Source organism: Nothobranchius furzeri, chromosome 9, assembly GCF_043380555.1.
Source record: "Nothobranchius furzeri strain GRZ-AD chromosome 9, NfurGRZ-RIMD1, whole genome shotgun sequence".
NCBI lineage: Eukaryota > Metazoa > Chordata > Actinopteri > Cyprinodontiformes > Nothobranchiidae > Nothobranchius > Nothobranchius furzeri.
Genome location: NC_091749.1, coordinates 7,717,735 through 7,734,491, shown reverse-complemented (window position 1 = coordinate 7,734,491; position 16,757 = coordinate 7,717,735). Strand labels below are relative to the sequence as shown.

The window sequence follows — 16,757 nt, the reverse complement described above, 5'->3', positions numbered from 1 at the left end:
GTCAAGCCCAGACAATTCCATAAAAGGGAAGAGAGGAGGAGCTGAGGGTGGGGCTGTAAGGCTGGGATCAACTGACGACACCCGGTCGAACTAGCTACAAGCTAACCTGAAGCTAACCCAAAGCTAATGCGGAGGTGGGAGCTAAGCTAACGGAGGTAGCAACCTAGCTACAACCGGAGTTAACTGTGCACAACACCAGAGCTTCGGAGTCAGAGGTACGCCGGGCTGACCGCTGGGTAAAACCAGGTGGAACACAGAGGTCTCCGAGAGCTCCACAAGCCGGCAGCCGCACAGCAGACAAACACCGCTGCGATCTGAGATGCGCAGAGCTGCCGCTGGGGAGAACCGGGTGGAAAGGTTTCCATCCCAGAACTCCACAAGCCGGAAGCCCGCGCATCAAACAGAAGCCGCTATCAGACTGAGATGCGCCGAGCTGCGGGGAGGGGAGAGCAGGTGGAAAACATCGGTCTCCTGAGAGCTCCACAAGCCGATAGTCGGTGCCCAGCTCCACCAACATGTTATATTTCAACCCATTTTCTAAAGTGCAGCATTATGTTAAATGCACTGGGTTTACCCTATTACATTTAAATTTCATGGTTAAACAGTACATGTTAAAATCTAAGCTCAGCTTGGCAGTGACCTAAAATACATAAATATAATTTTACTTCCCGAAAATAATGAAGTGGAGACTCCTTGGACGCTCTATTAGTGCAATTAATGCCCCAGCAAGTCATTTCGTCCAACAATTGCACAAATAATATCCAAAAAAGAATACACACACACAGAGACTCAAAATCCCGGAGCAGTTTCCAAGCCAGACCGAGGCTCTACTGAGGCCTTTCCACGGAGCTAGCTCTGTGGTCACGTGGGTCGGATGCTCATTAATTATACAGAATTTTACGCTTTTAATACACTTAAACAGAAGAGTGAGAAAAAAATTCACCCCCCTCAGAGTTGTCATGAGTGTAAACTAGATCATTTAAACCAAAAACATGTTTTGGTACCAGGCTGTAAACATGTTTATTTCTGCTGTGAAATTGGTATTTTTAACATGGGAGTCAATGAGGATTTGCTCACTTCTGACACCAGCCCCTAGTGGATGAGGGTGGAACTGCAATGTTTGGTACTTCCTGGTTGAGACCAATTTCTGAGCCGCATTGTGGGGGCTTGCTTGTACATCGTCTTATCTCTTTGGGAGACGCCCATGTCATTTCCTGTTAACTTGCTGGTTGAATAAAAGTAACTGAAGGGGTATGGATAAGTATGGGCAGCACTGCATCTAGCTGTTGGCACCAGGGACATGCGACTGCTCAGACCCACCAGTTCCAGGTGAAAGTGCAATGATTCGTAACTGCCCCTCTACAGATCCCCCCCCCCCCCCCCCATTTAGCTGAACTGAGTGTTTGAGGCGGGACATACGGAGTCATCGATGGCGTACGTGTTGATGACATGAGCCAGCAGGTTACAAATCCACAAGGACAGGATGTCTCCCAGTAGCCGAGGGACCAAACCACTGGGAAAAAAACAGCAACAGACATCATGAGTGACAGGAAAACAAAAGCATTCATCTCTGGTGAAGGCTCCCAGTCATCCAGCTCATGGTGGTTCAAACGGGTTCACATGAAGGCAGCTGGGCTTCTTTGGTCACTTGAAGACTTTTTGCTTGTCATCTGAGGAGATTTGTCAACTCTGACATACATATGGGAGAGTCAAGCTTCTAAGCTGCAGCTGTCTGTTGTGGCTTAATGAGCAGAAACTGCCTATAAACACCTCTTCTGTCTACCTTCTGAGTCATCAGGGTCAGTTTTCTTTATTGTGAAGGAGTTGTTGTATTGATTAGATGCTGGAGGGTGTGACCTAGACTGTAACTGTTTGGGAATCAATTTTAAAGCTGCATTATAGGTGCTGGACAGAATCAGAACCAACTTTATGGTCAGTGCCCCAGCATCCTGAAGCACAGAAATGTGTCTCTGCAGGAACAAGAGGGAGCAGCAGCCTCGAGCGCTCGATCGCTGTTGAAACACAGGTGGGAGGGAGATCGAGGGAGGGAAGAGCTCATCGACTCCTGCAGTTGGTGGCCTCGTCAGGCTAAAGCCCAACTTATAAGCAGTGTTGGGAACGTTACTTTAAAAAAGCAATTAGTTATAGTTACTGATTACTTCGTCAAAAAAGTAACTCAGTTTCTAACTGAGTTACAAGATTATAAAAGTAACTAATTACCAAGAAAAGTAACTACTTAGTTACTTTTTTCATTAAAGCATGCAAGAATTATTACAATAGTAAAATATAAATGACTAATGACTGGAACATAATAAAATGTATGTCCAAATGTTTTTTATAAACCTGAATAATTTAAATAAAAAAGCACTTAACAGGAGGAACTACTAATAGGAACATTACACTTATCTAGACTATTAAAAGGTCACTGTGTGATATTTAACAAGACCCCAATCAGCTAGAATTTAAAATTGCAAATAGAAACACCTGTAAAGGTTCCCAAGCCTTTAAATGGTCTCTCAGTCTAGTTAAATTACAGAAATAAATGTAATTTTGCACAACATTTTGCTTCACATAATTGTGTGTTTTTAGTAGCATTTCTGTTGCTGATAATCTAGTAATGGTTAAATAAATTAATAAAACCTTTAAAATGACACTAGAAGAGGCACAAGCCTGATGGAGGACTTACATTTACTAACTTGGGTCAGACCCAAACATAGAAGAGCTGAAGCTGGGTGGTAAACACACACAGGTAGTTCTGATAACACCTGAGCTCCATGACGTCTGAGACTGATGCATCAGTGTTACAGCGGGACTAAAGACATGATCAGAAACAGGTTACAGCTGGATGATCTAGGAAGGTAGGAGATCAGGACGTCTGAGCGGTGAACAGGTGAGCGGACCTTCTGGGCGTCCCGCTGTCACGCTAAGGGCACGAATGTTAGGTATTTTTATTTATTCATCTTTGTTGTGAAATCTTTTGTTAAATGTGTTGGGGAAAAACCTGACCTTACTTGTTTTTACGTTTGGGTGTTTTAGGAAACTCCTTTCTGCTTTAGGCATTTTGATCCAGTATCTGAAGTTTTCCTTTGTCCTGTGCATTCTAAGACCAGTGTTTTCCATTAGTTAAAAGCAAACTGGTCAGGTAGGAAAATTAGCTCAAATCTAGAAACTTCTCTTGTGATTGTGGAATTTGTGGGTGTGAACATTTTGGATTCAATAAAACCCCCTCCATGAGCTCGGGCTCCTGGGTGAGAGGAAAATGGCTTCCGTGTTGTATGGTCTGATTCTCTCACCCTCTACAGAGTTTACACTTTGCAGAGTTTGTCTGTCTGTTTAATAGGTTTGTTACAGTTTACCAAATTAAGAATCTAATCCCTCTGTGTGTGTGTTCTGACTTCCTTTAAGGTAATATAAGTTTAAGGTATTATAAGAACAATGCTAAATTAAAATACGCAACATAATAGTGAATAATGCTAAAGTAAATTACTGAACATAGATTAAAATTACCTATCATGATAATAGTGAATAATGCTAAAGTAAATTAACTTAGAGAACATAGATTAAAATTACCTATCAACGAATGCCGCAACGAATCTGCGGGGGGTCTGCAGCCGTAGATATTCATCACGTCTTCCTCGTTCTTCACGGGCCGTGATGCTCTTGGATGAAAACATCTACCTTTAGCTCCTGATCAGCTGATGACAGCTTCAACACACCGCGCTGCTTAACGCACGCATTTCCTTATCAGTAACAGAAACGATCGTTTTGTTAAAAGACGTAATTAATTAGTTTGCTCGTTACAGAAAGAAATAATTTATTAACGTGGTTATTTTAAACTGCGTTATTCCCATCACTGCTCTGTTTGGTCTACAGCAGCAGCGACTGAGACCGTGAGGGTCTCCGCCCACCCGGCCAATCATCATCGTGTTTGTAAGTGCGTTACCGACACCTCTCTCTCCCTGGCTGCAGCTGAAGTGTGGCGGTCAGAAAGCCTCACGCTGTTGCTCAACATTCGACAAGCACATAGTAACGCACAACCTTCCGTCCCCAGTAACGGTAACGGCGTTGCAACGGCGGGAAAAGTAATTAAATTATTCCGTTACCTAAAAAAGAACGCTGTTATATTTAAACGGCGTTACTCCCAACACTGCTTATAAGTCTCCTTCATCTCTACGTGGGAGACACGCACGGACGGAGACACTAAGCTCTCATAATTCTCCATCTCCTGGGGAACGTTGCAAAGCAATTCCCCGCCTGGGCACTAGGGGGCGTAGTGCTGTTCTGTGGTGTCCTGTCAGGTATCCGGTCCATAATAGTGTGTTTATATTGTGTTTTTTGTATTTCAGAGACTTTTTAACACAGACACATTTGTCCATCATTCTCGTCCACCTCTTCATGTGTTCATCTCCTCTAAACCCACATTTCCTGTCATTTCCATCCATGAAGAAAGCGCTTGCTGCATCTTTTAACTCCTCCAGTCACGGGGGAATAAAGCGTTCATATCTTTAGAGTTTTTCTGTGAGGGGTTATTCATTCTTCTCCGTGTCTGCCGCAAGATATCCTCAGCTCTCTTTATGTCTTTGGTGGCGCATTGGCACATTTTTTAACTAATACAAGCAGGCATAATCATATCACACCGGTTTTGGCTCGTCTCCATTGGCTTCCTGTTATTTTCAGGATAAGAATCAAGATACTGTATTGCTGTTTGCCTTTAAAGCACTGAATGATCTGGCACCCAAATATCTGTCTGAGCTGCTTTAGCCAGATGTGCCGATGCGCCGGCTGCTCTGTACCCCACAATGATCTAAACGCGAGAGGAGAACGGGCTTTTGTGCACGCTACCCCTGAACTAGGGAATGCTCTGCCCAACCAGATCCACCAACCAGTTGCAGTTTTTAAATCCAGGCTTAAAACCCACGTTTATGATCTCGCTTTTATGAACCGAGTTATATTTTACATTTTAACTTTCAGGTTTTTTTATTCGTTTTACTGATCCTAACCATCTCCACTATGCAACAGTGGCTTTTTTTTTGTTGTATTAGTGTTTTATCTGGTTTCCTTGACTATTTCAATCAGCTGATTGGATGTTATTTGTTTTATCTGTAATGTTTAATTCTTCGTTGTCATGGCTTGTTGGCCTAGTATAATCACACTTTGGCCAGCTCACATGTGGTTTTTAAATGTGCTTGATAAATTAACTGGTATGGTTTATTCTGGACAGAGAAGATAGAGTGAGAGAGGGGTACACAAAGCCATCTTTGTCAAACTGGATAAACCTACATTAAACAGGGGAGTAGGACTTAGATTCCCTCCTTTCAGCACCTAGAATGCAGCTCTGAAACTATTCCTAAGCTCTTTCAGTTTAGGGCACATCCTCCTGCATCTAATTAACACAAAGGTTTCTTCACAAAAGAGGCTAACGACACAACAACTAATAGGGAGAAGGGGTATTATTAGGTAGTTTGTGCTTGTTAAGTAACAATGAATAGCTACAGTTCATAAGCTGGACTCTCCCATATTCCAATAAGAATTGACACAGCTCCTCAGATGAGAAGTGATTTGTCTTCAAGAAACCAAAGCAGTCCAGTTGCCTTCTTCTGAACCTCTTGGGAAAACTATCTGCTTCATATCGGAGGTTTGAAAAAGGCTTGGATCTCTTCCAGCTTCTCTTTGAGCCTTAGTGCAAAAAAGCACATCTACTGTATGTTTAACTTCAGAAGGTTTAATAAACCTGGTGTTGGGAGGTTCTCCACCCTGATGGCATACAGTGGTTTAGTTAAACTCCTGCTGCTGGGAACAAGGATCTTACAGACCAGCATGGTCCAGTCCAGGATCTCAGGTCTGCTACCCTGCAGGCTGGAATTGTTTCTCTGCTCAAACCAACAGATCAGTAGCTGCACACCTGCTGAAGTGGTGACTGTCTTGGGTTGGCGCCAAGGGCATGGCTAAATTTTACCTGAGCCCACCCACTCAAACGGCTTCCCTAAAAATTATTTGTAAATTTATTTTATTTTGGAGGGGTGTCTCTTCAGGCCATCATGCAATGACATTAAACAGAACTAAATTTCAACTAACAATATTTCAGATATATGCATACTTACATACACACGCATATATATATACACACATACATATATACACACACACACATATTCACACACACACACATATATATTATATATATATATATATATACGTAGGAGCCAATATTGTTTTGGTTTAGATTATATTATGGTCTGCGGAGCCTATAAAGGTGTTGAGGTGTGACGGGAGGTCACACGGTTTTTACCGCTTAGTTTGGTTTCATATGCCACTTCTAATTTGCTGTTATAATTTTCATCATTTACATACACCTGGACAAGAAATAGCCATTCTGGACCCTGCATAACTGAGATGGTCAACATATTCAATAAATGGGACAATAAACCCAAACCCGCTTTCTGCCTGAACAATATTGTTGAAGCGAGTCGTTGCCTCCACCCGCACCCAAGGGTGACTAAAAGTGGGACTTGATAGTCACTACAATATATATATATATATATATATATATATATATATATATGCATTTATATGTATGTGTATATATATGTGGGGCAAAAAAGTATTTAGTCAGCCACCGATTGTACAAGTTCTCCCACTTAAAATGATGACAGAGGTCAGTAATTTACATCATAGGTACACTTCAACTGTGAGAGACAGAATGTGAAAAAAAAATCCATGAATTCACATGGCAGGATTTTTAAAGAATTTATTTGTAGATCAGGGTGGAAAATAAGTATTTGGTCACTTCAAACAAGGAAAATCTCTGGCTCTCACAGACCTGTAATGTCTTCTTTAAGAAGCTTTTCTGTCCTCCACTTGTTACCTGTATTAATGGCACCTGTTTGAACTCTATCTGTATAAAAGACACCTGTCCACAGCCTCAAACAGTCAGACTCCAAACTCCACTATGGCCAAGACCAAAGAGCTTTCGAAGGACACCAGGAAAAGAATTGTAGACCTGCACCAGACTGGGAAGAGTGAATCTACAAGGCAATAGGCAAGCAGCTTGGTGTGAAAAAATCAACTGTGGGAGCAATTATCAGAAAATGGAAGACATACAAGACCATTGATAATCTCCCTCGATCTGGGGCTCCACACAAGATCTCATCCCGTGGGGTTAAAATGATCATGAGAACGGTGAGCAAGAATCCAAGAACCACACGGGGGACCTGGTGAATGACCTGCAGAGAGCTGGGACCACAGTAACAAAGGTCACCATCAGTAACACACTACAACGTCAGGGAATCAAATCCTGCAGTGCCAGACGTGTTCCGCTGCTGAAGCCAGTGCATGTCCAGGCCCGTCTGAAGTTTGCCAGAGAGCACATGGATGATACAGCAGGGGATTGGGAGAATGTCATGTGGTCAGATGAAACCAAAGTAGAACTTTTTGGTATAAACTCAACTCGTCATCTTTGGAGGAAGAAGAATACTGAGTTGCATCTCAAGAACACCATACCTACTGTGAAGCATGGGGGTGGGAACATCATGCTTTGGGGCTGTTTTTCTGCTAAGGGGACAGGACGACTGATCCGTGTTAAGGACAGAATGAATGGGGCCATGTATCATGAGATTCTGAGCCAAAACCTCCTTCCATCAGTGAGAGCTTTGAAGATGAAACGTGGCTGGGTCTTCCAACACGACAATGATCCCAAACACACCGCCCGAGCAACAAAGGAGTGGCTCCGTAAGAAGCATTTGAAAGTCCTGGAGTGGCCTAGCCAGTCTCCAGACCTCAACCCCATAGAAAATCTGTGGAGGGAGTTGAAAGTCCCTGTTGCTCGGCGACAGCCCCAAAACATCACTGCTCTCGAGAAGATCTGCATGGAGGAATGGGCCAAAATACCAGCTACTGTGTGTGCAAACCTGGTAAAGACCTATAGTAATCGTTTGACCTCTGTTATTGCCAACAAAGTTTATGTTACAAAGTATTGAGTTGAATTTTTGTTATTGACCAAATACTTATTTTCCACCCTGATTTACAAATAAATTCTTTAAAAATCCTGCCATGTGAATTCATGGATTTTTTTTCACAATCTGTCTCTCACAGTTGAAGTGTACCTATGATGAAAATTACTGACCTCTGTCATCATTTTAAGTGGGAGAACTTGCACAATCGGTGGCTGACTAAATACTTTTTTGCCCCACTGTAGCGCCAAATCACGACAAGAGTCGTCTCAAGGCACTTCACATAATAAACATTCCAATTCACAGTTCATTAAGCCAATCAGACATAATGTTTCCTATATAAGGAACCCAGCAAATTGCATCAAGTCACTGACTAGTGTCAGTGACTATACAGCAATCCTCATACTAAGCAAGCATGCAGCGACAGTGGAGGAAAACTCCCTTTTAACAGGAAGAAACCTCCAGAGAATCCTGGCTCAGTATAAGCAGCCATCCTCCACGACTCACTGGGGATCGAGAAGACAGAGCAGGCACACGCACGCACGCACACGCGCGCGCACACACACACACGCACACAAAGACAAAGTAATGTGTCTACAGTTATATTGTGATGTCTTAGTAAATATTCTATTTGGTGAGAGATAAACTTTATTGTATTTATCCTAGTAGATCTATAATTAAACTGATAAACTAGTAGTAGCACATCCAACGTCAAGTAAAGCAAAAAGTTATTATCAGGAGAGGGAGAGTTGAAGTGTACCTATGATGAAAATTACTGACCTTTAGTCAGCCACCTGATCGGTGGCTGACTAAATACTTTTTTGCCCCACTGTATTTATAAATATACATATACATACATACACATAGGGCTGAAACGATTCCTCGAGTACCTCGAATAATTCGAGTACAAAAAATCCTCGAGTGAAATTATCTGCCTCGTAGCTTCGTTTAATTCATGTTTAATTAATTAATGGCTTTGCAATCGCCCGTGGTCATGTTTCACCCGGACCGAAATAAGTGACGCACATACACACTGCACTGAATGCACACGCGAGTAGCGAACGCAACTTAACTTTCTTTTAAGCCATGGCGGACAACGTGGACCCCGGTGGTGTGCGAAAAAGACAGAAAATGTCAAAGGTGTGGGACCATTTTTCACGTCGTAAGGCGGAAAATGTACTCCAGTGTAAATACTGTAAAATGGATTTAGCCTACCACAACACCACATTCCTCGATGCTGCAACCTGACCAGGAAACATCCACATGTAAATGTCACTTCTGCAAGCGGACTCGGAGCCTCTACAAGATAATGCATTTTAGCCTGTATTTCTGTATATTCTGCGGACACTGTGCAACTTTTTCATTTGTAGCACTCAGTTTCAGCTCACACCGTACGTCTGGTAGCAACACGTCGGACTTAAAATGTGCTAAAAATAGCAGTTTTTACAACACGTCGGACTTTTTACTGTGTAGTTATTGATGTCTGTTGTCCCTCAGGATTGCTGCAGGAGGACACAGGTATTTATGAGTGGCGGAGGAAAACGAAAGAAAGTAAATAAATGTTTTGTGATCAGTATAATTTGACATAATCACGGCAAACATGCTTTCGACAATCCTTGTTAGTGTTAGACAAAAAAAAGTGTAGGAATTAAAAACGAACGTGTGTTAATAGGGAAACAGCTGGCGAGCGATGTTTGCACATGCGCTGTGAGCGGTTCTGGTGCTGTTTGGGCCGCAGCCGCTCGCATTTGTTTACTGTGAAGTAAAGTTGAAGTGCTGAAGTTTTGAAAACTAACTTTGAATAAAACTTGAAGAATAACTGGCAATTGCTTTCTCATTTCAAGAGGTCTTTCTTCTTTTATAAAATGCTATTTGATTAAATGGTTTAAAAACGCAAAAGAGTAATTTATTAGAGTACTCGATTAATCGATAAAAGATTCGACAGAGTACTCGATTACAAAAATATTCGATAGCTGCAGCCCTACATACACATATATACACTCAACAAAAATATAAACGCAACACCTTTGTTTCTGCTCCTATTTTTCATGAGATGGACTTAAAGATTTAAAATTCATTCCAGAGACACAATATTACCATTTCTCTCAAACATTATTCACAAATCAGTCTAAATGTGTGATAGTGATCACTTCTGCTTTGCTGAGATAATCCATCCCACCTCACAGGTGTGCCACATCAAGATGCTGATCTGACATCATGAGTAGTGCACAGGTGTACCTTAGACTGCCCACAATAAAAGGCCACCCTGGATTGTGCAGTTTTTTGCTTTATTGGGGGTCTGAGGACTCAGAAACGGTCAGTATCTGGTGTGACCACCATTTGCCTCATGCAGTGCAACACATCTTCTTTGCAGAGTTTATCAGATTGTCAATTGTGACCTGTGGAATGTTGGTCCAGTCCTCTTCAATGGCTGTGCGAAGTTGTTGGATATTAGTGGGAACTGGTACACGCTGTCATATACGCCGGTCAAGCACATCCCAAACATGCTCAACGGGTGACATGTCCGGTGAGTATGCTGGCCATGCAAGAACTGGGACATTTTCAGCTTCCAAGAATTGTGTACAGATCCTTGCATCATGGGGCCGTGCATTATCTTGCTGAAACATGAGGTGATGTTCATGGATGTACGGCACAACAATGGGCCTCAGGATCTCATCACGGTATCTCTGTGCATTCAAAATGCCATCAATAAAATGCACCTGTGTTCTTCGTCCAAAACAGATGCCTGCCCATACCATAACCCCACCACCACCATGGGCCACTCGATCCACAACATTGACATCAGTAAAGCACTCACCCACACAACGCCACACACACTGTCTGCCATCTTCCCTGAACAATGTAAACCGAGATTCATCCGTGAAGACACCTCTCCAACGTGCCAGACGCCATCGAATGTGAGCATTTGCCCACTCAAGTCTGTTACGGCGACGAGCTGGAGTCAGGTCAAGACCCCGATGAGGACGACAAGCATGCAGTTGAGCTTCCTTGAGACGGTTTCTGACAGTTTGTGCAGAAATTGTTTGGTTATGCCCTCCAATTGTTTCAGCAGCTGTCTGAGTGGCTGGTCTCAGACGATCTTGGAGGTGAACCTGCTGGATGTGGAGGTCCTGGGCTGGTGTGGTTACACGTCGTCTGCGGTTGTGAGGCCGGTTGGATGTACTGCCATATTCTCTGAAACGCATTTGGAGACGGCTTGTGGTGGAGAAATGAACATTCAATGCACGAGCAACAGATCTGGTTGACATTCCTGCTGTCAGTATGCCAATTGCACACTCCCTCAATGCTTGTGGGATCTGTGGCATTTTGCTGTGAGACAAAACTGCACATTCTAGGGTGGCCTTTTATTGTGGGCAATCTAACCCTTGCTCCACCGTTTCATCAAACTCCTGCTATGCCCAGATTGTTGCCTCTGTGACCACCTGAGCTGCATTTTGCCTGGCCTGCCGGCACTGATCAGCTTCCTCTGAAGTCTCACAGGCCAAAAAGACCCAATAGGGCTTGTTCAGCTTGACGGCATCCCTAATCCTCTGAGCATGGTGTTCATTATGGACAATCCATGTCAAGCACAGAAGTCCAATTACAAAGCACAGCTCGGACTGAGATTCGGGGGGGGGGGGGGGGGGGGGTATTCTCCAATACACCTCTCCAGGTCTCACAGTGGTTTCCCATGTAAGCGTTAAAGTCCCCCAGCAGTAAGAGGGAGTCACTGGAAGGAGCGCTCTCCAGCACCCTCGCCAAGGACTCCAAAAAGATTGGCTAATCTGGACTGTAGTTTGGTGCATAAGCACAGACAACAGTCAGAACCTGTCCTCCCTCACGCAAGTGGAGGGAGGCTACCCTCTCATTCACCTGGGTAAACCCCAACATACAAGCATCATAATGCGGGGCAACTAGTATGCCCACCCCTGCTGCTGGTTTGCAGGGTGGCTGGGCTCTCGCTTAGAGATAGTGAGAAGCTCTGTCATTCGGGAGGGGCTCGGGGTACACCCGCTGCTCCTCCACATTGAAAGGAGCCAGTTGAAGGGGCTCGGCCATCTAGTTAGGACGCCTTCCTGGTGAGGTTTTCTGGGCACGTCCAACCGAGAGGAGACCTAAAGGAAGACCCAGGACACGCTGGAGGGACTATGTCTCTCAGCTGGCCATGGAACGCCTTAGGATTACCCCGGATGAGCTGGCCCAAGTGGCTGGGGAGGGGGAAGTCTGGGCCTCCCTGCTTAGGCTAATGCACCTGTGACCCAACCCCGGATAAGCGGCCGACAATAGATGGATGGATGGACGGATGGAGACTTATTGCCGTTTTATGTTCTGGCTGAATATGCAATCCGTGAGTTGCGGTGTGGTTCATCTAACGTGATCTCAAAATGTAAGGTAATATTTATTTTGACCTTGAATGAAGAACTTTTCTAACATCTCATATGCTTTAATCACGGAGGAGGCAGCGCTGGAGTTGGTGCAGTGTGCGCTCTGATTGAATCCATGTGTGTGTGCCCAACACGGCTCCATGACAGCGAAGACTGCTCCTGTCACTGCGTCTCATTATATGTTCTATTTCAACCAAAGTTACAAAATCACTCACTCCCAAATGCGCTCCTGTGTGCCCGTGGGCCAAGTGTCCGCTGGAACGCATCTGTGACAGACGCACTCTGAACTCCAGATCTTCAGCACGCTGTTAAGAGTGACGCGTTGATAATGCCGTCCCAAATCAAATCACTTCTATTGTCACGTCACATGGGCAGGTACACTGGTACAGTACATGCGAGTGAAATTCTTGTGTGCGAGCTTCACAGCAACAGAGTTGTGAAAAAATATAGTAACGTAGAAACAAGCAAAATATAAAATAAAAAATGGCTAATCTAAGTAATAATATGTATAGTATGTAAGGTATATACATTACTAATGTGTGTGCTAGTATTTTTTTTTTCTACGTGTGTGAGCGTGTGTATAGTGTGTATATGCATGTTTTACAAATGAATAAAGTAAACAATAAGATGAGATATAAAATATACAGAGGCTGGTATGTGTAAAACAGTGGCATCAATGTACAGTATGGAGTGTGTAATGTTGGAGTTTCAGTAGTGAGGGTGAGGTGTCTGCGAAGTGTTCAGCAGTCTGATGGCCTGATGGAAAAAGCTGTCTGTCAGTCTGCTGGTTCTGGACCGGATGCTGCAGAACCTCCTTCCTGATGGAAGTAGTCTGAACAGTTTATGGCTGGGGTGACTTGAGTCCTTGATGATCCTCCCCGCTTTCCTCAGGCACCGCTTCCTGTAGATGTCTTGGAGGGAGGGCAGCTCACCTCCAATTATCCTTTCTGCACACCGCACTACTCTCTGGAGAGCTTTGCGGTTGTAAGCGGTGCTGTTGCCATACCAGGCGGAGATGCATCCAGTGAGGATGCTCTCAATGGCACAGCGATAGAAGGTCCTGAGGATGCGGTGGCTCATGCCAAATCTTTTCAGTCTCCTGAGAAAGAAGAGGCGCTGCTGTGCCTTCTTCACTGTATTGTTCGTGTGCACTGACCACATAAGATCCTCAGCCAGATGAACTCCAAGGAAACGGAAGCTGCTCACCCTCTCCACAGCGTCGCCGTTGATGATGATGTGTATTCCTCTGCACCTCCGGAAGTCCACTATCATCTCCTTTGTCTTTGTGACGTTGAGGGTGAGACGGTTGTCCTGACACCAGTGGGTCAGGGCGCTGATCTCCTCCCTGTAGGCCGTCTCATCGCCGTTGGTGATGAGACCCACCACTGTGGTGTCGTCCCCAAACTTCACAATGATGTTGGAGTTTCTCGTGGCCGTGCAGTCGTGGGCGTACAGTGACTACAGGAGAGGGCTCAGCACACACCCCTGCGGTGCACCAGTGTTCAGTGTTACGGGGGATGAGGTGGTGCCGCCCAGTCTGACCACCTGGCGTCTGTCAGACAGAAAGTTCAGGATCCAGCTGCAGAGGGAGCTGCTCAGTCCTAGATCCTGCAGTTTCCTGTCCAGCTTCGAGGGAACAATGGTGTTGAATGCTGAGCTGTAATCTACAAACAGCATTCTCACATACGTGTCCTTTTTCTCCAGGCGTGACAGGGCAGCATGGAGTGTCAGGGCTATGGCATCATCAGTGGACCTGTTGTGGCGGTATGCAAACTGTAGAGGGTCCAGTGAATCGGGCAGTGCAGAGCAGATGAAGTCCCTGACCAACTTCTCGAAGCATTTGCTCACGATGGGTGTCAGGACTACAGGTCGCCAGTCATTCAGTGAGGAGATGGCGGAGGATTTGGGTACAGGGACAATGGTGGCCATTTTGAAGCAGGCTGGGACTACAGACGGAGAGAGGGAAAGGTTGAAGACGTGTGTAAACACTCCAGCCAGCTGAGCCGCGCGTGACCTGAGGACGCCGCCGGGAATCCCGTCCAGACCAGTAGCTTTGCGTGCGTTCACCCTCCTGAAGCACCTCCGCACATCCTCTTCAGACACCGTGTGCGCACTGACGTCATCCGCGGTGCGCTCACTGTCCGGTCTCATGGTGTTCGCTGTGGCATAGAATGTGTTTAGATCCTCACACAGCGAGGCCGTGGTCTGCGGTGTTCTGGTTTTCCCTCTAAAGAAGTGATTTTGCAACTTTGGTTGAAATAGAACATTTAATGTTCTATTTCAACCAGTGTGCTAATGTAGCAATGCTCAGATGGGAATCTTTTCTTGATTCATCTGTTACCTCCACGACGTTCTCTGTATGTGACGTTTTCAATGTCTGCACACGTGCATGGGTCGGGGGTTTTCAATGCAACAGGTCAAAATGACAAACGCCTTCAGATTTCTCCGTTAGAAAAAACGACTAAATCTTGCTAACTGACAGCGTGCACAGGTCAGAGCGCTGAAGCTCGGAGAACAGTTGTGGTTCACAGGTGCAACAGAAACTTGTTAGGATGCAGAATTAAGACACAAGAGCAAATGCAGGAGATTACACACACACACACACACACACACACACACACACAGGGTCCGAAATTAACACTCGCCACTCGCCAAATGCGAGTAAATTGCTCCATTTGGCGAGTAAATTTTTGAGCTCTACCTGCCACCTGGCGAGTAAATGTTTGCACCAAATTGGTTATGTTTATCAGTCATCTTCCATGGATTTCTGATACTCCTCCCGCCTGCATGCAGCGTACACAAACGTACGCGAAACGTGAACGCCGCATCCAACGACATTTCCACCTATCCCATTCAAGCAGTTTATCAAGTTAGCAGTTAGCTTCGTGTTAAAACTAGCGGTAAAATGTGGCGGTTTTTAACTGGAGTCAGCCAGCCTTCCAAAAGAAAACTCGTCGAACTGGAAGAAAAACCACCAGGACCAGTGGCAACCAGAAGATTTTGTGAAAAGTGGTGAACTGGAGACGGCGGAGTCGTGAGACAGGCTACATTATGATGGCCACGTAGCGTTGCTGCCTTTCACAGACAACTGTCCCTCGGCATTCTTCAAATATCCAAAAAATGCCCGTACTTCCGACTTTGTCTTCTTTGAGGGATAATAAATGTCCAGAGTGCTGCCGTCTCCTCCTGCCATTATTTCAGCTTTAGCTTAAAGAAAGTTTTGGTCGTAAACAACAAAGTGCGCATGTGCCGCTGGCAACTTCTAGCAGATGATACGGTGGCTGGTAAGGGTCACCGCGCCTACACCGCAGCCACGGTAATCCACTGAGATAATATATATATATATATATATATATATATATTTAAACAAGACTGTTATTATTTATTGTCAACTCATTTATCGGGGTTTACCGCTACACCGGTTACCGTGACAACCCTAGCCCTGACACACTTTCAGATATTCTCATGGTGCAGCTGTGTTCTCCAGAGATCAAGGACTAGGACCCAAATGAGGCTGTAATGCTTTGGCACAAAGACGGTGTCAGAAGCAGGAGGCCAGACTTCATGGACAGAGAAAACAAGGAGTCTGACTAGATTTCAATGAAAGAGTTCATAAAAACATCTCTAAAAATAAATAAATAAATAAATAAATAGTAAAAATGACAAAAGAGTTGTTTTCCTTATTAATTGATGTTTTAATTATTTTGTCACTCTGTTTGGAATCAACATAATATAGAATTACATGCTTTAGGTAGATCTAAATCATTTAGAATTTTGGCCGGTAAAAAATATGCTTGGCCGGTAGATTTTCATCATCTACCGGCCAACTTGGCCTGTGAGTAAAACATTTTATTTCGGACCCTGCACCCGCACGCACGCACGCACGCACACACACACACACACTTGCTTTTAATTGCATTTTCTTCAGCCCAGCCGCAGATGAGTGTCTGACTACGCCGCTGGTTGGAGCAGAGAAACATGCAGCAGGAGGAGCAAACATCCTGCAGCACAGGAACTTCAATAGCAAACATGAGACAAACATTGAAGTCACTCACGCAAAGAAACCCAGGAGGCCTTCTTCTCTGTAGACGGTGACGATGGAATCAAACACTCCGCTGGGAACAAACTCAGCGTTACACACCGGTTACACTCTCCAAACATTAAAAACACACTAGAGTCTGTCTTCACCTGTATTTGGTTTCCCTCCCAATGAACTGGACCATACATCGCAAAGTGATCACTAGAAGACAAGTCAGAGAAAAACACTCAACATGCTGGCTGGATTCAACCCGAGCAACCAGAACCAGTACCCGAGCAGGCTGGGCGTACCGTGGAACGGGTGTGTGACGACGGCGGCGCAGGAACGGGCGATCATCTCTCTGGTGGTCTGAAAAAACTAGAGAAATCAGCCGAGACAACACCA

At 44.7% G+C, this 16,757-nt stretch overlaps 1 protein-coding gene across 2 annotated transcripts in view; it reads right to left on the bottom strand.

Annotated features, from left to right (window-relative positions):
• The window catches only part of mtch2 (mitochondrial carrier homolog 2), a 39,928-nt gene that overhangs the window by 8,846 nt on the left and 14,325 nt on the right, over positions 1–16,757 (bottom strand). For both annotated transcript variants that reach the window (XM_054735274.2, XM_054735275.2), the window contains 4 exons: positions 16,664–16,721; positions 16,523–16,574; positions 16,390–16,449; positions 1,420–1,513 (listed from right to left, as the gene is read on the bottom strand). In XM_054735274.2, the coding sequence (XP_054591249.1) occupies positions 1,420–1,513; positions 16,390–16,449; positions 16,523–16,574; positions 16,664–16,721 (264 nt within the window). The remainder of the gene's footprint in view (positions 1–1,419; positions 1,514–16,389; positions 16,450–16,522; positions 16,575–16,663; positions 16,722–16,757) is intronic.